This window comes from Boeremia exigua (assembly GCF_020726555.1).
Source record: "Boeremia exigua strain MPI-SDFR-AT-0100 chromosome Unknown C7974scaffold_5, whole genome shotgun sequence".
Lineage (NCBI taxonomy): Eukaryota > Fungi > Ascomycota > Dothideomycetes > Pleosporales > Didymellaceae > Boeremia > Boeremia exigua.
The window spans coordinates 1,384,099-1,403,757 of record NW_025763522.1 but is presented as its reverse complement, the minus strand read 5'-3'; the positions used below and the strand labels follow the sequence as shown (position 1 = coordinate 1,403,757).

General features: G+C 54.9%; 7 protein-coding genes across 7 annotated transcripts; 4 read left to right on the top strand and 3 right to left on the bottom strand.

Moving 5' to 3' along the window:
• Positions 1-1,246: 1,246 nt before the first annotated feature.
• C7974DRAFT_170488 (uncharacterized protein) lies at positions 1,247-2,866 on the bottom strand. The gene is made up of 2 exons (XM_046136142.1): positions 2,278-2,866; positions 1,247-2,220 (listed from the first exon to the last, which is right to left on the bottom strand). The coding sequence occupies exons 1-2, from the start codon at positions 2,633-2,635 to the stop codon at positions 1,553-1,555; spliced, it is 1,026 nt and encodes a 341-aa protein (XP_045998159.1). The 5' UTR covers positions 2,636-2,866; the 3' UTR covers positions 1,247-1,552.
• On the top strand, positions 2,819-4,673 carry C7974DRAFT_392673 (P-loop containing nucleoside triphosphate hydrolase protein). The gene has a single exon (XM_046141709.1). The coding sequence runs from the start codon at positions 2,980-2,982 to the stop codon at positions 4,633-4,635; it is 1,656 nt and encodes a 551-aa protein (XP_045998158.1). The 5' UTR covers positions 2,819-2,979; the 3' UTR covers positions 4,636-4,673.
• On the bottom strand, positions 4,651-12,099 carry C7974DRAFT_392671 (nucleoporin nup189). The gene is made up of 5 exons (XM_046141708.1): positions 11,603-12,099; positions 7,560-11,194; positions 7,194-7,421; positions 5,297-7,141; positions 4,651-5,243 (listed from the first exon to the last, which is right to left on the bottom strand). The coding sequence occupies exons 1-5, from the start codon at positions 11,703-11,705 to the stop codon at positions 5,130-5,132; spliced, it is 5,925 nt and encodes a 1,974-aa protein (XP_045998157.1). The 5' UTR covers positions 11,706-12,099; the 3' UTR covers positions 4,651-5,129.
• Positions 12,100-12,693: 594 nt separating this feature from the next.
• Positions 12,694-13,644, top strand: C7974DRAFT_170471 (uncharacterized protein). Its single transcript, XM_046136141.1, has one exon. The coding sequence runs from the start codon at positions 12,822-12,824 to the stop codon at positions 13,536-13,538; it is 717 nt and encodes a 238-aa protein (XP_045998156.1). The 5' UTR covers positions 12,694-12,821; the 3' UTR covers positions 13,539-13,644.
• On the bottom strand, positions 13,626-15,511 carry C7974DRAFT_357738 (uncharacterized protein). The gene is made up of 3 exons (XM_046139624.1): positions 15,080-15,511; positions 14,961-15,032; positions 13,626-14,909 (listed from the first exon to the last, which is right to left on the bottom strand). Exons 1-3 carry the CDS (start codon positions 15,371-15,373, stop codon positions 13,752-13,754), a joined length of 1,524 nt encoding a protein of 507 aa, XP_045998155.1. The 5' UTR covers positions 15,374-15,511; the 3' UTR covers positions 13,626-13,751.
• Positions 15,512-15,571: 60 nt separating this feature from the next.
• C7974DRAFT_170435 (uncharacterized protein) lies at positions 15,572-16,089 on the top strand. The gene has a single exon (XM_046136140.1). It carries the CDS (start codon positions 15,757-15,759, stop codon positions 16,030-16,032), a length of 276 nt encoding a protein of 91 aa, XP_045998154.1. The 5' UTR covers positions 15,572-15,756; the 3' UTR covers positions 16,033-16,089.
• Positions 16,090-16,329: 240 nt separating this feature from the next.
• C7974DRAFT_375475 (uncharacterized protein) lies at positions 16,330-18,852 on the top strand (the record flags this gene model as incomplete). Its single annotated transcript, XM_046140209.1, has 4 exons — positions 16,330-16,611; positions 16,646-18,441; positions 18,553-18,602; positions 18,686-18,852. 4 exons carry the CDS (start codon positions 16,330-16,332, stop codon positions 18,850-18,852), a joined length of 2,295 nt encoding a protein of 764 aa, XP_045998153.1.
• Between the last annotated feature and the right edge of the window lie 807 nt (positions 18,853-19,659).

Below are 19,659 nucleotides of genomic sequence, written 5' to 3'. Positions count from 1 at the left end.
TGCTCGACAGGCGTTGTCGTAGGGGCTGAATCGACGGAGGACGCAGGAGGAGTAGCAGAAGCCGTAACGATGGTATGTTGAGTGAATGTTTGTGTTGACGTAGCTGGAGCAGAAGGCTTGACGGACTCTATGACAGTACTGGTAGTCGCACTGTCACTGGCTAGACTGGTGGCCGAATCGGGCGGTGGCTGTGCAGTTTCCTCAGCTGGCACTGACGCTGAGGTCGGTAATGTAGAAGTGGTGGCTTCTGCGGAAGAGATGCTTTCAGGCACCGTGGGCGTTGGCTCAAACACAGGCTCTGATACACTTGACGGAATTTCAAAAGTGCTGGAAGACTGTGTCTCGTCCACCGAAGAGGTCATTATGGATGTGACATCAACAACCGAGGAAAGAAGCGAAGTTGTGGAGGCTTCGCTTTGCAATGAAGTAGGGGTTGGCTGAGTTGGAGCATTGGATGATTGTTGTGTTGCAGAGCTCAGAGGCGCCGTGCTTTCTGTGCTGATCAGTCTTGAAGAAGACACGACATCGCCATTGCTGCTAGTAGAAGATTCGGAATCCTCTGCTGACGATGTGGGGACAGATGCAGATGTCAACGTCGATTCAAAAGTGGTGACTTCTGTTGGTGTCTGAACAATGGTTGAACTTGTAAGCACATCGGATGATTCGAATGCACTGGATAATGTAACGCTAGAAGTCGGCTCCGAGGCTTCTGATGAGCTCGTCTGATTTCCAGCAGGCTGTTGGCGACGCTCGAATGTAGGAAAGTTCAGTCGCTCGATTGTGTGGTGTCTCTTAAGTAGAGCGGCATCTGCGATTGTGTTAATTTGTATACGACAAACGCTCACTACAAAGTGATGATACCTTTGGTGGACAATGCAGTGGTGATGGTCACCGCTAAAGAAGCGGCGCAGTAACCGAGCAAGACTCTCTTGAACCACATCGCATGGTCGCAAATCAAAAACGAATGATTCAACGTATTGGCAGTAAAACGACCTTGCAATCCCAGGAAGCGTACAACAGGTAGCACGGCATTGCATACTTATGAGCCTCGAACCTAGAGTGCGAACACCGACGGTGTTCTGTTGGTGGCTGGCCGCATCGGGCCAATTCTGGTCTAGCCTTGTAGTGAACCTGCAAGGTCCCTGTCCGTTTATGAGGCTTAGCCCTGTGGTAGTCCGAGAATACCTACCAGTCAGCTAACTTTAGATGCAAGCCTTCGTCGGCACAACGCATCTGTGTGTTTTATTGATTTGGCACAGTGCCGGCAATCAAAGGTGTGAATTCGGACGTGAAATGGAAAGTGGTTGCTGCTCGCAATGCGCTAGCCGAGGCATCGCAATACCTACACATTGTTGCTGACACTGTTGATGGGCGCCGGACAGTCACAAAACTCGCTTGCCATCAAGGCGCAGACGGTATTCGCATCTCGATACCTGCTTACGCACATCGATGCCGCCGCTCACCCTCATCGTCATTCTTTCGCCCCCAAATAGCAGTCCGACTTCTTTCGCGATCGAAACTGTAAGCACCTGTCGCAATTGAGTAGACGATATTACGTGGTTGCAGTCGATCCCCTCCCAGAAACCACGTTCGCTTGAGTGTCCCTGATAATCTCCTGCAGCCACATGGGAAGCGCGCGGATTTTGGGTGTGATGGCGGGACCCAGAACGATTTGTCCGCTCTTCGCAGCTAGGATCTGCTTCACCATAGCATCCGCGACGTTCTCTGGCTCTAGCAGACGGGCGCCGACTTGATTCAATCCGGCCTTGATGGCTTCATGTGCCGTGAGTGCCGACTTTGTCCAGCCTGGGTGAACAATGGTGGTTTTGATCTGAGGAGTCTTGTACCGGTGCTTCAACTCTTGAGTTAAGCCCTCGTGAAGAGCGAGGAGCGCGGCTTTGGTAGCGCTGTAGTCGACCGCCCCCGCAAGGGCCACGAAGGAGGCAAGGCTGGCAACACTCATGATGTGCCCTTTCTTTCGGGCAATCATGTCAGGCAGGAACTCTTGTATGGTGCTCCATTGGCTGATCAGATTGATATCGAAGAGCTTCCGCAGAGCTTCGGTGGGGATTTCAAGGATAGTGTAAGCGTTGCCAATACCCGCATTGTTGATCAAGATCGATGGTGGACCGAGGTCAGAGCGGACAGCATCTCCCGCTCTACGGACCTCATCTCTAGAGGTAACGTCGCATTGGTAGTGCTGGATGAGTTTCCGTTCAACTACCGAGTTGTTAATGACCCAAGTCGCCATGCTGAGACAAATCCGCTAATACTCACCATCAGTAAATTGGCTCGACAACGGTCCAATGTCCAGGACCGCGACCTTGATGCCGTATGATGTGAGCTTCTTTACCACACATGCACCAATGCCGGCAGAACCACCAGTGACGACCGCCACCTCGTTTGGCCAATCCCAGTCGTTCTTCGCACTGTTCCGTATCCACCTGTTCTCGGCCCAGCTGTTAAGCACCGAATTGGTTTCGACGGTAGTCCAAGCAACTAGACCCCATTTGATGAGCCGGAAAATGGTCGCTTGATGCAGACCAAAAGGGAGACTGTCCAATATGCCGAACGTCGCAGGATCGACCAGTTGCAGGCCGACGCAAGCAGCAGCCAAAGTCAGGCACCAGATCATACTGCTAACACAGGGCTGGCGCGTTTCAGGTCAAGTCGTCGGTTTGTGTGACCGCGTGAACCATGAATGACGTAGGATAGGTTGGAGGGTTGTCCGGAGCGTAAGCACTATGCAGCAGATATTAACCAAGAACTCCGAGAACGTGGTCTAGAAGCAATTTATATCATACGAAGTGTTCGAAGAGACCGAGGCATCACAGGAGCAGCCACTTTGCGGAAAGAGGCGCGTACCAGTAGCAGGGAGCACGGTTCGGAGTTCCTACGCGTTGATTGGCCGCGCAAAACTGAAGCCATCACGACCATGCGGGTTCCTTCCTGATCATCAACCTTCAACAACCGTGACGTATGCCTTCTGTTCGATCGGGCTTCCTTACTGGAACGCTCACGCCGTTCCTTTACCCGGCATTCACCGAGTCGACCCTCCTTGCCGTTTCACGCAGATGTCCGCTGCACAGACGATTCCCGCCGCAGTCACGATGTAGTTCTACAGCCACCGAGCAGTCTGACTACTCGCGGCTCGACCCCACGCCAGACGACTACTCCTTAACCCCTTTCGCCGATCGAGCCATCCTTACCTTGGAAGCTGGCGCTGGCGGCCATGGCTGCGTGTCGTTTCTGCGCGAAATGTACACCCCAGAAGGGCCGGCCAATGGCGGTGATGGAGGGAGCGGAGGGAACATATACATCCAGGCAGTGCGCGGTGAAACGTCATTGCATAAACTCGCTCGACGTCGTCTCATCAAGGGTGGACGAGGTCGCAACGGCCAGGGCAAAGTAAAGGGTGGCGAAAGAGGCGCAGACGTGCTGATCAAAGTGCCGGTGGGGACCATTGTGCGGGAAATACAAAGGCACGACCCTGTCGACATTCTTCTTCAGGAGGCAGAGAGGGCAGAAAGGGAGCGTGGGCGGGCAGAAGCAAACGGCGACGTTGTGGAAGAGGATGGCTACAAAAAGGATAGATGGCTGGTCTACCCTGGAACAGTGCCCACGGAACTGAATAGGATGAAGTTTCCTCAGTTACCGAAGCCTCGAAAGTCGCATCTTGCTGCGCTCGAACCGCAGTCGCCGTTGTGGTTAGATCTCGACAAGCACATGGAGACGCCTATGCTACTGGCAGCTGGCGCTATGGGCGGCCTGGGCAACCCCAACTTCATGACACCCTTCAACAACAGACCAAAGATGGCTACAAGAGGAGAGGAAGGTCTCAAGATCTCGGTCCAACTCGAGCTGAAGATCCTTGCAGACTTGGGTCTTGTCGGCCTTCCCAACGCCGGAAAGAGCACGCTACTTCGAGCCCTGAGCAACAGCCGTGCTCGAGTCGGCAACTGGGCCTTCACGACCTTGCAGCCAAATGTTGGTACTGTTGTTCTCGACAACCACAAGGGTCGTCCTCTTGTCACGAAGCGTAACAAGCACGGCGAGCTGCGTGAGAGCTTCACCATCGCCGACGTCCCCGGCCTCATTGAAGACGCACATCTGGACAAGGGGCTAGGTCTCGGCTTCCTACGCCACGTCGAGCGCGCCGCAGTCCTAGCGTTCGTCATCGACCTCAACGCCGGCGACGCCGTCCAGGCCCTCAAACTGCTCTGGCGAGAAGTCTCCGAGTACGAGTCTCTGCGCGGCAAGGAGCTCAACGCCGAGACCGAGCGCAGGACCGTCCTGTTCAGACCCGTCAACATGCCCGAACCCAAACGCGAGACCGACATGCTCGACACCCCCGACCTGGACCCCTCGATCGAGCCCCTGCCGTTCCTCACCTCGGAGCCCATCTCTGCGAAGCCATGGCTCGTTGTCGCGACCAAGGCGGATCTGGAGGGCACGCAGGAGAACTACGAGAAACTGCGCAAGTATCTCGAAGATGTGAGGACCGGTGCACAGCCTCATCCTAGTGGGCGTGCGAATGCGTGGAAGAGAGACGTGTCGTCGGTGCCAATCAGTGCAATTCATGCGCACGGTGTAGAGGCAATCCCACAGATGGTCATGGACTTGTTGGACGATTAGATGATTATGATACTACAGCCAATCCACTCTTACCATGCATCTCCTCTTAGACTATCCTGTGACACGCGCAGTTCACCGTCTTTGAAAGGTATTTACTCAATTCTAGCCAACATGTTTCAGACGTCACCATATGTGCACACAGATCACGATATTTCAACGTAGCCGGACGAGCTTGCTAGAACGCTGTTGGTTCTGCACTACATTCATGTTCGCTTCTATGCTTGGGCGTTGGCTCAAAAAAGGATATTGAAACGGTCGTTACGATCGTCGCGATGTACTTGCAAACACGGAACAAGGATGAACAGACTATCGGTCTTTGTACAAATTCTTACTATACACCTGTTCCCTTTATCGCTTTTGCCAACTCCAATTATCGAATAACCTAACCATGTCTGTACTCTGCGTACCCTCCGCCATCCTCTCTTGCACTTCGAAGAACTAAACTTCTAACCCTTTCCTACGACAATCGACAATGCCTAAGCAGTCAGGAGACTCTACCTGCTGTCTGCCATGAGGTTGCGATAGTAGCTCGTGCTGAGGTCGCACGAGTGCTTGAGCCACAAGTCTTCTGTAAGCGGGAGCTTGAGAATTCGGGAACGATTGAGCGTCTGTGTTACTGTTAGTTATGATCTCGAGTGTGTAATGAGGAGATGGCACGCACCTTGCTCTTTGCGACGAGGTTAGCGACGGTGCCCGCGATCTCCATCAGCGCGACACGCTCCTCGAGGCCACAAGAGTCCAGACGGTCGTGGGCAGCAATCTCAAGAGCTCTCTGCAGCTTAGAGAGCAGATGCTGAATCTCTTGTTCGAGCTCTTCGTCGACGCGATAGGTCGAGCGGCGACCGGTGTGATCAAGGAGCTCGATGTAGTCTAGGTAGACCTGGCCACCTTGCGCCCAGCCAGCAACGCCCTCCGGCCCACGACCAAACGCACCGCGTCGGGAAGAAGCAAGGGACGCATCGTCGTTCGAAAGATTGTCTGTCTCCTCGGGAACGAATCCAATCATAAGTTCCCGCAACGGCTCATAGTCACGCGAGATAATGGCATCGGGGCCAACCTTGCGGCAAAGTACTTCATGGGCCTCTTGCAGCTCATCAGCCTTGATCAGGTGCATGGCTTCCTGGACGGCATCGCCCTCGGTCTTGGCTTGCAATGCGGCAGCAGCGTGGAGCCAGGTTGCGGGAATGTGTAATTCGTTTGTCAGGTAGCGGTATGTGGAGTCAGAGTCGGTGAGTGTAAATGATTTTGCGAACTGGCTGATCAATGATCGAATGTGGTGCTCACGCATGGCTGCTGACGATAGGTGGATGTATGCCCATACAGCCGTGGTCCAATGCTCGGGTGTATGGAGCGATGAGGCGAAGGTCAGAGTGATTTTATCGCCAAGCTCAACCAGAGGATCAGCACCTTGCGTGTCTTTGTTGGTAACGGTGGCCGTCGATGACATGAACGATCGACGGAAGTCGCCCTCACTATCGCCACGGAACGTGGGCATGCCGACCTTACGCTCAGGCTCTTCGATCTCGTCTCGGTGACGAGAATGGAGGAGCTGGAAGAGCTGGAACGACAAGCGCGCGTTGAAAGGATTGCCAGAGACGTTCTCTGGTGCCAGGACGTCTTCTACGTTCGCTGGGATGTCCAGCTTGGTCGCAGCATAGAGCTTGAGTATGCCCCAAAGCAGGTCCTCACGGTTGGCCGCATCTGGATCAGCCCAGCCCATGTCAGTGTTGTCGCGGACGAACCAAGGCACAGGCTTTACGTCCTCAAGCCCGTCCCTGATAGCATCCGCAAACTGTGCCACAGCTAGCTCGATAGGCTCGTCAACAAGCGTGCCGTACCACAGACGGAGGCCGAACGCACGACGCCAGTCGAGAGCGAATCTGCTTGAGATGTTGAATGTGACAGCCCGATTCTCACGACCGTTTCCTTGCTTGCCATCTGCCTGCGCGCAGTTACCAGACAGGAGCTCATACAGAGCGCGATGTGCGTCCTCCATTTCAGCCAGCATGTCCAGGCGTCGCCACTCTTCGATCTGAGTGGTCATGGTGTGACGCATGTCCGCATCGCCCCCTATCTGTGCGACCATGGTAGCAAGCCGTAGGTCCAAGCCTTCAAGCAGAGCATGGCAAGCTTCGGCGACATTGTTGCAACTCAGGTGGGCAATTGCACGCTCTTCAGAAGTCGCTGCTTCTTGGGCATGTTTTTGCGCGTCGCTATAGACCAAAGCTTTCCAGAAGTCAGACAGCCTCTCTTTCCTGTAACGTTCGATGTCTTCAGGGTCGACGTCAGCTGGCATTTTGATCCTGTCAGCACCATCAAACAGAAGCGAGAGCAGTTGCCATGCATGCTGTTCCTGAGCGCCCGCGGAAGTGTCGACAGCAACAGCCTTTGCCAAACTGGAGAATTCAATTGGTGCAGGCTCGGTGATAATTGTGGCAAAAGGTATGCCATTGGCAGTGGAGATCTTGGTCTGCTGCTTCTGCACGCTCAACGTCTCGGGCGAAGCCTGGATATGGTTAGTGGCTACATTATGACGGCCCGAACGGCTGGCTACTCACATCGTCAAAGGTGGGCATCTTCATGAAACGGACGTCCTTGGTGGCACCTGCGAGTGGTTGCTGAGCAGTAGAAAAGGAGCCGCTTTCGAGGGTCTTGGTGCCTTTGTTGCCATAAACCAGAACGCCGGTTTCGCTGAAGCGGGGCTTGCTACAGTTGTGATAGTCTTTGTCGGCGTCGGTCATGTCGTCGAGATCAAGGGAAGGCTTGGGTCGTTTCGAATAGGGTAACTGGAGACAAGGATTTAGCTATCTTGTCCCTCATAAATTTGCATCTACATACAATGGCCGACGCGTCAATGTGAAATTGCTTCACAGCATGCAACACAGATCTGACCAAGGAAAACGCTAGGGAAGGGGGAGTCAAACCTCGATGCCTTGTCCATGTCGCTTTGGAAGCGGCTCTTGAACCTCCTCCGTCTCGCCGAAGAGCGAGTTCATCAAGTCCATATGTGTCGCAAAGGGACGCACGTTGATCGATTGTGCTGCAAGGGTGGGACTCGTATCGTAACTCGGGGATTCACGCAAAGCAGCCCGGTCTTGCTTTCTCGGACTGATGGTGCGTTGAAGTTGATCCGCCCAGTCGTCGTCAAAGTTGGCTTGTCCCTTCGAGGGCGTGCCAAAGTTAGGCCTGAAGACCTGGCTGGCCTTTAGAATTGACTTTGGCGCCTTGAGTGTGCTCCTGAATGGATCTGGTTCTGTAGCGGTTGCTGGCTCCGTGGTGTGAATAGGTCCGGACACAGAATCCGCCATGCTCTGGTCTTGGTCCAATTCGGATTCGCTCTCATAGTAGTCAGCTTCTTGCTGGCTATCAGGCGAACCCACGGAGCGCTCCCCTAAAAAAGACTCGTCGCGAGACTCGTCGTCGTCGTACTCTTCGTACGCGGGATCGCTGCCGAAGCCTCCGGGGACGCTCGCGCGGGCGCGCATGCCCCTCTTGAAGTCGAAGGTGTCGTCGGGGCTGGACCCATCGGGGCTAATAAGCGAGTCCTGCTGGGGTGTGCTGGTCATCTGGCTTGTGTTGAGTAAAGTGTGGGCAGGCGTGTCGGGCACGGGGCTCAGCTCACTCGACTCTTCCTCCTCGTTGTCGCTGTAATCATTCTCGTAGTCGAGGCCGTAAGAAGAGAAGTGAGGCACGGTGAAGATCCAACCACCATTACCGGCATTGTAGCTCTCGAAAGTCGTACCGGCAACACGCTTTAGGCGCTCCAAATGCTTCGCATCCTTCTTGCCGGCCTTGTTGCGAGGCCACGAGTTGAGGAGAGTGACACGCGATGGGTGGTTTAGCGCGGTGCCCATTGGTGGCTTTGGCAGACAAGTGCAGTTCTCACCGTAGACCGTGGCATTGCGGTGGTTGAGCTGCACAATGTCACCAAAGAGCTTGTCAAGGTTGGTCTCTGAAAGGTCGACAGGCGCGCCTTGGTGGAATTCAATCTGGCCAATGTTGTGGCGACCAACAACAAAGCTGCGTACACTCTTGAGCTCCTGCTTGCTCAATTTCTTCAGCTGTTGCAAGGACGGCTGGGACCAGTACTCTCCCGGCTCAGGGTCATCTCCAAGCTGAGCGTTGACCGCAGAGGACGACTTTGGTGTCAGGGCGGGGTCGTTCTCGGCGACACGCGCAAGCTCGTTGCCGTTGACTTGCTGCATGGCGGGGCGCGATGGCTCAGGGCTAGCATCGCCATTCATAGAACCAGGAGAAAGTTCATCGTCATCCCTGCGTACCACGAGAGCGGTCTCTCCGTTTGTGCTGCCGTTCAATGTATCGCCGTCGCCACCAGCAAAGCTCACGCGCTTGTGTGACGGCTCGTCGAAGAGTGGGATGCGGGTGTTGATGGAGCGATTGACATTCAGCTTCTTGAGGCTTCCGTTGCCAAACGAGCGACCGGTGGTAGAGAAAGCACCTGGAGCCAAGATGCTGGTCTCAGGGGTGAAGCTGTTGCGCAGGTTACTCATGGAGGTACTGGTCCTGTGTCCAAGTGAGCGCGTTAGACTGCCTCCGCCGAACAGGCTGCCACCGAGGTTGGGCGTAGCTTGACCACTAGCCGGGCTACCGTAAGTAGAGTACGTGAATCCGTATCCGCCAGTGCGCTTAGCCTGAGGCGTAAGGAGACGAGTGGATGCGGCAGGATTGAGCTTGTGCTGAGGCAGAATGGCGCTTTTCTTGTTCTTCTGGCTGCTGGAGAGGGGCGTGGCAATAGGGCCAGGGCTTTGAGTGGGGGTAGCAAGACCGGAGAAAAGCCCATCGTTTCCGTACGGGTTGGTGTTCAACGAGGTGTTCAACAAGGAGCTTCCAGATGCACCGAACAAGCTGTTGCCGTTTTGTTGCTGGTTCTGCTGCTGATTCTGGCCACCGCCAAACAGAGAGCCACCCATGTTGTTGTTCTGCTGGGTACTCGAGCCCAAGCCGCCAAAGAGACTGCCACCAGCATTGTTGTTTGTGGTGGAATTGCCAAAGAGACCGCCGGGCTTTGGCTGGTTATTCTGTCCACCAAAGAGGCTGGAGCCAGCGTTGGTCTGGTTCTGTTGCCCGCCAAGGTTGCCAAACAGGCCGCCTCCAGCCGCAGCTCCTGTGTTTTGGGTGTTACCACCACCAAACAGACCTCCACCTGGGGCCGCTGGCTTGGCGCCTCCAAAGAGTCCACCGCCAGTGTTGTTGTTTGTGGTTGAGCCTCCAAACAGGCCTCCGGTTGCTGGAGCCGCCGTAGACGCACCGCCACCGAAGAGACCACCCCCAGTGTTGGTTGCTGTGGATCCGCCTCCGAACAGACCACCTGTTGCGGGCTTGGCCTGGTTGTTCTGACCAAAAGCACCACCACCGCCACCGAAGAGTCCGCCGGATGCTGGTGCTTGAGCGGTGTTGTTCTGGCCGAATGCGCCGCCGGTGTTACCAAACAGGCCACCACCTGAGTTCGCGGTCGGCTGGGCAGCACCGAAGGCAGGTGCAGCGCTGGCCTGGTTGTTTTGACCAAAAAGTCCTCCGCCGGTGTTGGTTTGTCCAAAGCCTGAGTTGGTGGCGCCGCCAAAGCCAGTGGAAGTGTTCGGTGCTGCGGCGCCGAATGCAGGCTTTGCTGCATTATTGTTGTTGCCGAAAAGACCGCCTCCAGTGTTGTTGTTGTTTGCACCGAAACCGCCTCCGCTACCGAAACCTCCAGTTGTGTTTGTTGTCGAACCGCCACCGAAAAGGCCGCCGCCAGTGGCGCCTGTAGTGGTTGTGTTTGATCCTCCGAACAGACCGCCAGTCGCTGGCTTCGCGCCGCCGAAGAGGCCACCACCAGTGTTCGCAGTGTTGTTCGCGCCGAAGCCTCCTGCAGACTGTCCAAACCCACCGGTAGTGTTTGCCGTGTTGTTGCCTCCAAAGAGACCGCCGCTGCCGGTAGTATTCGTGTTGGAGCCGAACGCAGATGTGGTGTTGGTATTAGTGTTGGCGCCGAACCCGCCAAAAGTAGAGTTCTGGCCAAATGCACCGCCTTGACCGTTCGAATTGCCGTAGCGGCGTCCTTGGTTGTAATCGGCTAGCCTTAGCTCCTCGAGTGAATAGTTCATGTAAGGTTGCTGGAAGGTAATGGTCTGGTAATGTTGCGTCGCGGATGTTCCATCCTTCTCGGTGTGAGCCTGGAATGGTGTGCTCGCGGTGCCATTGTTTGCGGTAGTTGCTGCTGCACCAAAGCCACCGGAGGCGGCGCCACTACCAAAACCTCCTGTGGTGTTGTTGGCACCAAACCCGCCCGTGCTTCCGCCGCCAAACATTCCGCCGCCGGTGTTGGTTGCTGCGCCAGCACCGAATGCAGGCTTGCTTGCGCCACCAAACAAGCTCGTCCCAGTAGTGGCACCACTGCCAAACCCAGACGATGCGGTGTTGTTGTTTGACCCAAAGCCACCGAACGTCGAGCCTGTTGTTGTGCCGCTGCCGCCGCCAAAGAGACCGCCGCCCGTTGTGGAGCTGCCGAACGGTTTCGAACCGAAGGCAGATGTGGCATTGTTGTTCGCTGCACCAAAGCCGCCTGTACAAAATATGTTAGTATAGGTCTTGTAACCAGTGATCACGAGGTCGGCGCGCAGGAGGCGGCAGAACGCGAAAGTCCAGACACGACGGAAGCATGCAGCAGAAACCACAATTGTCAATGCAGACGCAGCAACGCAGAAGGCCAAAGCGCGGACGCGACCGCAACGCGCAAAGCAACCACGTACCTCCACCGCCGAATGTGCTCGTTGTGTTACCGCCGAACCCGCCAGTGGTGTTGTTGTTCGAGCCGAATGCGTTCCCGGTGTTCGAGCCAAAGCCTGAGGCGAAGGACGAGTTAGACAGGATTCCACGAGAAGCCCGCGGTGCAAGTCGCATTGACGCGCATTGGCGACGTGTCCGTGGGAGACAGTCACTCCAAAAATCAAGGAGAGAGTTCGCTACTTACCACCAGAGGTGTTGTTATTAGTCGCACCAAAACCAAAGCCCGAGGACTGGTTGTTGTTGTTGGAGCCGAAGCCACCGAAGCCGCCGCCGCCGCCGAAAGACATGTTGGCCGTGTGCGAGGCGTCGCGCGCGCTTTACTGTCGACTCGACTGAGTATGCGCGGTGTGCGGTCGCGCGGGCGCGGATGGAGTTGAAAGGATCGTGGTTGTGGACGGGTGAGGTCGGTGCAACCCTGGCCCAGCTTCGCAGAGCTGCGAGAAAACGCGCTAAGAAACGAGCTAGCGCGGCGACGTCCACAATCGAGACGTGCACAAAATGAAAAGAGCTCGCTGGAAGAGCAGCTGGAATGTAGAGTTAGATAACGAGAGAAAGCTGGCGACGAGTGCGATTTAATAGTAGCTGCGCTCACGAATGTCTTTACACAGTCGCGCTAAGGGGCGGTCACGTGCAGCTTCACCACGGCAAGAGTTGCTGTCTGGGTCACAAACAGGATGATTGATGACAAAGTCGAGTGCAATCAACGAATCACGGTGCAGCCAGTCAAATACTTAGCACGGCGGGAGGTTGTCCATATGTTGCCTGACGGGTTCCTGCTGCTACCTGCTGCTGCCTGAGCACTGGGCTCCGTCTCGCCCCAACATAAGATGCTCAGCCCCGGATGAACATGTTTCAAACGCGCAAAAGACCAGTCTGGCTCAAAGTGCTTCAATGTGTTGTTAAAGGTGAGGCAACTACATGCGAGTCGCAGGCGTTCAGCTTGTCGTGCAATATTTGTTGGAGGGCGGGATTTGCGTGGACGTGGTTCTGCTCATTGAGGTTGGGCAATGCACCCTCGACCTTGCTTACCGGCTCATCGAAATATTCTGAGCGCCTCCAACATCTTTTGATCTTCTCTCCTCAATCCAGCTATACAACGGTACAAGGTCAGGGCAGACTGGCTTGTCAACCAGCCACTTGCAGCTAGCCCCACCATCACGAACGCGCTACTCATGGCGCGTCGACCTAATCCAAACCCGCAACACCCAAACAAAGAAGTCACAAACAACTCATTGTAGTCTCTGACGTCGCACAATCTACATTATATTACCTTGCGACCTCGAAAGACAGCCTACATTCTTCTCCGCCAGATCCCCACATCGCATTCCCCGAGCTTTGCGCTGCACAACACCCAAATTGCACACAGGCCCTCAACGCGAACGCCTACTGCTACCCCACAACCCATGGCAACCTCTTCCAACCAGCCTCGCTACGGTCTGAATCGCCCCGCCGCCGGCCCAAGCGCGCCAACCTTCTCAACACCTGCATTCCCCTCGGCCCCGAAGAACGCACAGCGCCTCGAAGCCGAGCGCCTCGAGCGCGAACGCCTAGCGCGCGAGTCGCGCCTCGCCTCGTCAGCCATGGATGCGCAGGCCCTAGCATCGCTCTCGGAAGAGCAGAGAGAGGAGATCAGCGAAGCCTTCAACCTCTTCGACCTGGACAAGGACGGCTACATCGACTACCACGAGCTCAAGGTCGCCATGAAGGCGCTCGGCTTCGATCTGCCGAAGCAGGAGATCCTCGACATCTTGCGCGCACACGGCACAGCCGCGCAATCGCAGAACCAGAGCTCGAAACAGCCGGCGCGGGACTCGGCGAGGGCAGCGGCACAGGCAGCGTATCCGCCTCCTGCGCGGCCGCTGCTGGGCTTCCAGACTTTTCAAATGCTCATGGCGCAGCGGATACTGGCAAGAAATCCCGAGGACGAGATTCTCAGGGCTTTTGAGTTGTTTGATGAGGGTGGGAAAGGGAGGATCACGCTGCAGGACTTGCAGCGTGTGGCGCGCGAACTGGGCGAGACGCTGGGGAACGACGAGCTGGTTGCTATGATTGAAGAGTTTGATTTGGATGGGGACAACGCAATTTCCAGGGAAGAGTTTGTCGGGATATGCCTCGGGTAGGCAGTGCTCCTTGATGTGATTTTCTGGATTCAGCACGGCGTCCGGTGTTTGCGTGTGGAGGAGACGGAGTGGGATGTAAGCGTTGATAGTTTTAATTCAGATTTGCTGAGAAACTATATACAGCCGCCCAAAGAAAAGCTCAAACAAAAGGAACATGCATTGTACAAGACTCTTACTTCCATCTTGATCTTCGCTCACGCATCCTCAATATACTTACTGCCCTGGCGAGACGAGCAGTCCCTTCTTACCAGCGTCGTGTGCCCAGCCTCCAGCCAGCGCCTCGCCGCCGTTGTTCAATCCGTAGTCCTTTATCCTTGCCTCAAGCTCAGGCCTGAAATGCCTGATGAGACCCTGCAGCGGCCAGGCGAACGCCTCACCCAGCGCGCAAATGGTGTGACCCTCGACCTGCTTGGTCAGCTCCTGGAGCATATCAATCTCACGCTCGCGAGCCTGGCCCTTGTAGAAGCGGTCCATGATCTGGTGGGTCCACTTGGAACCCTCACGGCAGGGTGTGCACTGTCCGCAAGACTCGTGGTGGTAGAATTTGGCAAGACGGGTGATGGCGCGGACGATGTCGGTGGACTTGTCCATAACGATGACGGCGGCAGTACCGAAACCGGACTGGGCGTCCTTGAGCGCATCGAAGTCCATAAGTTGGTCGTCGCAGATGTGCTTGGGGAGGACGGGTGTCGATGAACCACCGGGGATGACGGCGAGCAGGTTGTCCCAGCCGCCCTTGACACCACCGCAGTGGCGGTCGATCAGCTCACGGAGAGGGATGGACATCTCCTCTTCGACGGTGCAGGGGTTGTTGACGTGGCCGGAAATGGCGAACAGCTTGGTTCCAGCGTTACGCTCACGACCAAAGCTTGCGAACCAGCTGCCTCCTCGTCGGCAGATGGTGGGGGCAACGGCGATAGTCTCGACGTTGGCAACGGTCGAGGGGCATCCGAACAGACCCACGGCGGCGGGGAACGGGGGCTTGAGGCGGGGCTTTCCGGGCTTGCCCTCAAGCGACTCAATCAGCGAGGTCTCCTCACCGCAGACGTAGGCGCCCATTCCACGGTGAACGTAGACATCGAAATCGTATCCGGAGCCGCAGGCGTTCTTGCCAATGAGTCCAGCCTGGTATGCCTCCTGAATAGCACGCTCGAGGACGGTGGCCTCGTGGTAGAACTCTCCACGGATGTAAATGTAGGCAGCGGTAGCGTTCATGGCACGTCCAGCGACGAGACAGCCCTCAATGAGCTTGTGGGGGTCCTTGCGCATAATCTCACGGTCCTTGCAGGTTCCGGGCTCACCCTCGTCGGCATTGACGACCAGGTAGCGGGGCTTGCTATCGTTCTCCCAGCCCTTGGCGTTCATGAAAGACTACTATGGTCAGTCTCGTCCAATGCCCTCACACGCTATTGCGACACGTACCCATTTCAGACCGGAAGGGAAACCAGCACCACCTCGGCCGCGCAGGCCAGATGCCTTGACCTCAGAGATGATCTATGCACGTCAGAAATCTTTCACGTTGCTGTTTGAGCTCAACCCACCCAGTCATCACCCTTCAGGAGAATCTCCTTGGTCTTGTGCCAGTCTCCGTACTTCATCGCGCTCTTCAGGTCGGCTCCGTGGTGGCCGTACAGGTTCTGGAAGATGCGGTCCTGGTCCTTGAGGCCTCCGTATGTCCTCTTGGGCGCGGCATCGTTTACTGTCGCCAAGGTGCGCTTCTGCTGCTGTGACGGGGCGGCGGCGGTCGAAAGGCGTGTAGCGGCGGTAGCTGCGGGCAGCGCACGGTGCGTGACCGCGGCCAGGGCCGACGAGGCGGGAGCGTGTCGTGCGAGCATCGTGAACGCGATGTGTGTGTGCGCTCGTGCAATTGATGCGTGCGGGGCGGCGTCGTTGCTGGGGGCGTGGCGGCGGGATTGTTCGTCGTGAAGTGCATCGGATCGTTAATAGGTCTTGGCACTTCTTTGATTGGCTGCACTCACTTCGATGACATCTACTCGATCTGGGTGGACCGGCTGTCAGTCACCATCACCACCAGCGAAAGGACCTAAAACAACCAGGATTCTGATTTGCCGATTCTGCATTCCATTACTCGGACGACATATCGATCAGCGCCTGACGGTCACGTGTTTGCACAAAGATTTACGGTGCTGCAACGATTCAAGGTTTTACGTTTAATCTGGAAGGCCTTTTCGACTGCCAAAATGCTCAACTGATCAAGATGCCTGCATCCCATGCCTTCTGGTGTGCAAGCCTCGTAATCTCGTTGATGATCCAAGATGTTTCCACTTTGAGAGCGTGTCAACCTCTTATCCTCAGCAAATCTCAAGTCGAATCTTTAGCTTCGGATCTCAGTGCCCTGCGGCTAACACTGACTCCAACCAATTATTATCAAGGCTCGAGCAGTGATGTGCCGTTGCAAGTCATCACCAAGCACAACAGGAACAGAGTGAATACAGAATATACGCATGATATTAACTCATATAAGCAGACCTAAACGCCCTTTGTATACCTCCAAAACCACTTCTCCCTCGTGAGGCCCTTGCCCGCAATTTGCCAATTTACATGCCTCACGATCTCCGTACCAGTGTGTTCAACACAGGTACCCTGTTTACCAGTTGAACTCGCCAATCAGCCTCCTACGTTTCTCTTGGGCACCAATCTCGATCAGTGGTCCTAGCTGCACAGCGCCTGAATCTCCGCACCTCTCAGTGCTGACACAAACGCCCATCTGCGCAGGCTCAGGAACGCCGGTACTGTTGCAGTTACTTGCACAAGTACTCTTGATGCAGACATGGCCAAGCGGGCACCCCAGCTTACTGGGGTCGGAAGTAATTTCGGTCTGAAGACAGCGGATGAGGTTGCTGTTGCCGCACTGGTACCTATCTCTGTCGAAGCAGATACCGTGACCGGATGCATCGGTGGCGCAAATGCAGCCTCCCGGGGGGCGATTGGGTCCGGTGTTGCAGGGACGGTCAAAGTCGCACGTAGAATCGCAGGGATCGCGGGCGCAGACGCCGTTGATGCAGGACAAGCCAGCCGCACACCTGTTGCCGCAGCGACCACAGTTGAGCCTGTCGGTTGTTGCAAAGATACAAGCATTGTTGCAGCTAATGGTACCAAGAGTAGGACAGCTTGGCGTGGGAGTTGAGGAGGTTGTAGACCTTGTCGCTGTTGTGTCCAGTGTAGTAGAACTTGCGCTTAGCGTCGAAGAGCCTGATGATGTTGTGCCCAGTGAAGTAGAGCTTACGCTCAGCGTTGAGAGGCCTGACGACGTATCTAGTGAAACAGAGCTAGTGCTCAGGGTCGAGGATCCCGATGAGAAACTTGAGCTCAGCGTCGAGAAACCCGATGATGATGTTGTATCCAGCGAAGTGGAACTTGAAGTCAGCGTCGATAAGCCTGATGACGTTGTGTCTAGCGAGGTGGAACTTGCGCTCAAACTCGAAGAGCTTGCTGATGAAGAGGTGGATGGAAGTGTCATAGACGAAAGCGTCGTGAACGAAAAAGTCGTGAACGAAAGCGACGTGAATGAAAACGTTGTAGACGAGAGCGTGTCGGTGTCCGTAGAACGAGAGCTCGAGGTCGAAGATACAGTAGAGGCAGTACTTGACTCTGTACCAGTAGACGAGGATGCAGTGTCTGTGGATGACGATAAACTGCTAGTAGATGATGATGCACTACCAGTAGATGATGATGCACTACCCGTAGATGATGATGCACTCCCAGTAGACGAGGATACACTATCAGTCGATGATGACAAAGTCCCGGTAGAGGATAACGTGATAGTAGAGGATAAGCTGTCAGTAGATGACACACTACCAGTAAATGATGCACTGCCAGTAGATGAGGATACACTGTCAGTTGAGGAGGACAAAGTGCCGGTAGAGGACAGAGTGCCAGTTGATGAGGACAGAGTATCAGTAAAGGATATACTGCCAGAAGACGAAGATACACTGTCAGTAGAGGATGATAGAGTGCCAGTAGAGGATAAAGTGCCAGTCGACGAGGATATACTGGCAGTAGAAGATGACAAAGTGTCAGTAGCGGATAAAGTGCCAGTTGATGAGGACAAAGTATCAGTAGCGGATAAAGTGCCAGTTGATGAGGACAAAGTATCAGTAGAGGATGGTAGAGTGCCAGTAGAGGACAAAGTGCCAGTTGACAAGGATATACTGCCAGTAGAAGACGATAAGGTATCAGTAGCGGATAAAGTGCTACTAGATGAGGATGTAGAGCCGGCTGAAGAGGACGCACTGCCAGAAGATGAGGACACAGTATCGGTAGAAGACAAAGTGCCAGTAGACGAGGATGCACTGCCAGTGGAGGATGACAAAGTATCGGTAGGGGATAAGGTACCAGTAGATGAGGACAAACTGCCAGTGGAGGATAAAGTGTCGGTAGATGAGGATAGACTACCGGTAGAAGACAAAGTATCAGTGGACGAGGATACACTGCCGGTAGAGGATATACTGCCAGTAGAGGATGACACAGTATCGGTAGAGGACAAAGTGTCGGTAGATGAGGACAAAGTACCGGTAGACGGGGATAAAGTGCCAGTAGAGGACAGGCTGACGGTAGAAGATAAGCTGTCAGTAGAGGACAAGCTATCAGTGGAGGATAAACTGCCCGTAGAGGATACACCGCTAGTGGAGGAAGCACTATCGGTAGATGATATACTACCGGTAGACGATGAACTGTCGATAGATGAACTACCAGTAGAGGATGAGCTACCAGTAGAGGATGAACTGCCAGTAGAGGATGAACTGCCAATAGACGATGATAAACTGCCACTAGACGAGGACAAACTGCCGGTGGTAGCTGTAGAAGAACCCTGTGACGATGTGATTGGGGGGATTGAGTTGCAGGATGCGATAGAAGTGATAGTCGACGTGAGGGTCAAAGTGTCCGTGCTCACGAATCCCTGAAAGATGTTAGAAAGGTGTTAGGCCATGATAGCTACGCATTACATACCGTGCTGAGCTTGGAGAGAACACTCGATGTAACACCCTTGCAGGCGCACGCGCTGGCATAGACTGCGTCCTGATTGCCGCAGCTATTGCCAAGGTACGTAGGGGTTGGACCGATGATGGTAGTGCTGCTGGAAGGGAAGTTCCCATTCTGACGAACTCTAACTCTAACTCCTGCAGGAACTGGAGTGGAATCCGGTATCCTGATATCTGGGAGAGACGGCGAGCCAGTCGGCAGGATGAAAGCGGCAGCGTGGGCAGGTGTCGCTGTGCAAGACACCACCGTAGTCACGGTGTCGCGGGCAACAACTGTAACAGTGGTACTGGTAGGAATGCGTGAGTTGTAGTCCGACCATGGAACTTTGCTGCTTACGTTGGGTAGAATGCAATAGTCGTTGTGAATCGAGTCATGCAGTCTCGTTGCGCGGTGAGAGGATGGTCTGTACCACGGGATGTTCCCCACACGGCTCGAAAGCAATCGTTTTCATCGCATTGCGCCTGTCTCGGCAGCAGGCTTGCTGTAATGGCGAGAGCATGGCTCAAAATAATAGCGGCTGTAGATAGCTTCATGCTTGCCGATGTCAGGTCAGTGAAGGTGATGTATCGAATCTTGGGGATCATGATGGGTTTTATACGCTTCAACGCTATAAGCAGGCGATACCAGAGTAGTTTGGGTGCGCAATACGCATCATCCATCCTCAAGCCGGAGCCAGAGTAGGGCCACCAAATGTCCACAGGACTAGAGGTCTCAACCTCTGGATACAGTAGAGGTCGTACCAGTGGTTAGGCACGAGGGTCTCAGTGATGTGATCCTCGCTGTGAGGCTGAATCCACATCCGAAAATGCTCATAGTCCGATAGTGTAACACGCCAAGAATTTCTCAGGGAGGCAATGGGCCGTTGGAACTGGATAACCACAATCCTGATGGCTCAAGTGCCTCTACGGTGCTCGAAGCTATCACGGCTTCTCGTCACCAAGGCTTGACAAAGTCGGGATTCCATGCACAACATGATACAGTGCCATAGCGAAAACAAACAATGGGGTGCTCTGCAATGCAGGTACAGTGCACCCGACGGCCATTGCCCGGGGATGTTGAGGTCCAGCCAACCTTGGAGTGCCTCATCAGCGACCTTCCGAAGCTTGTTTCTCGATGA

Bases quoted from the DNA above. Each gene is read 5' to 3' on its own strand.
- C7974DRAFT_392673 (XM_046141709.1), top strand. From the start codon at position 2,980: ATGCCTTCTGTTCGATCGGGCTTCCTTACTGGAACGCTCACGCCGTTC.
- C7974DRAFT_170488 (XM_046136142.1), bottom strand. From the start codon at position 2,635: ATGATCTGGTGCCTGACTTTGGCTGCTGCTTGCGTCGGCCTGCAACTG. The intron at 2,221-2,277 runs GTGAGTATTAGC...ACAACTCGGTAG, and splicing joins GTCGAGCCAATTTACTGATG to TTGAACGGAAACTCATCCAG.
- C7974DRAFT_392671 (XM_046141708.1), bottom strand. From the start codon at position 11,705: ATGTCTTTCGGCGGCGGCGGCGGCTTCGGTGGCTTCGGCTCCAACAAC. The intron at 7,422-7,559 runs GTTTGACTCCCC...CCTTGTCTCCAG, and splicing joins GACATGGACAAGGCATCGAG to TTACCCTATTCGAAACGACC. The intron at 7,142-7,193 runs GTGAGTAGCCAG...AACCATATCCAG, and splicing joins AGATGCCCACCTTTGACGAT to GCTTCGCCCGAGACGTTGAG.
- C7974DRAFT_170435 (XM_046136140.1), top strand. From the start codon at position 15,757: ATGCCTGCATCCCATGCCTTCTGGTGTGCAAGCCTCGTAATCTCGTTG.
- C7974DRAFT_170471 (XM_046136141.1), top strand. From the start codon at position 12,822: ATGGCAACCTCTTCCAACCAGCCTCGCTACGGTCTGAATCGCCCCGCC.
- C7974DRAFT_357738 (XM_046139624.1), bottom strand. From the start codon at position 15,373: ATGCTCGCACGACACGCTCCCGCCTCGTCGGCCCTGGCCGCGGTCACG. The intron at 15,033-15,079 runs GTGGGTTGAGCT...TGACGTGCATAG, and splicing joins TCCTGAAGGGTGATGACTGG to ATCATCTCTGAGGTCAAGGC. The intron at 14,910-14,960 runs GTACGTGTCGCA...TGACCATAGTAG, and splicing joins TCCCTTCCGGTCTGAAATGG to TCTTTCATGAACGCCAAGGG.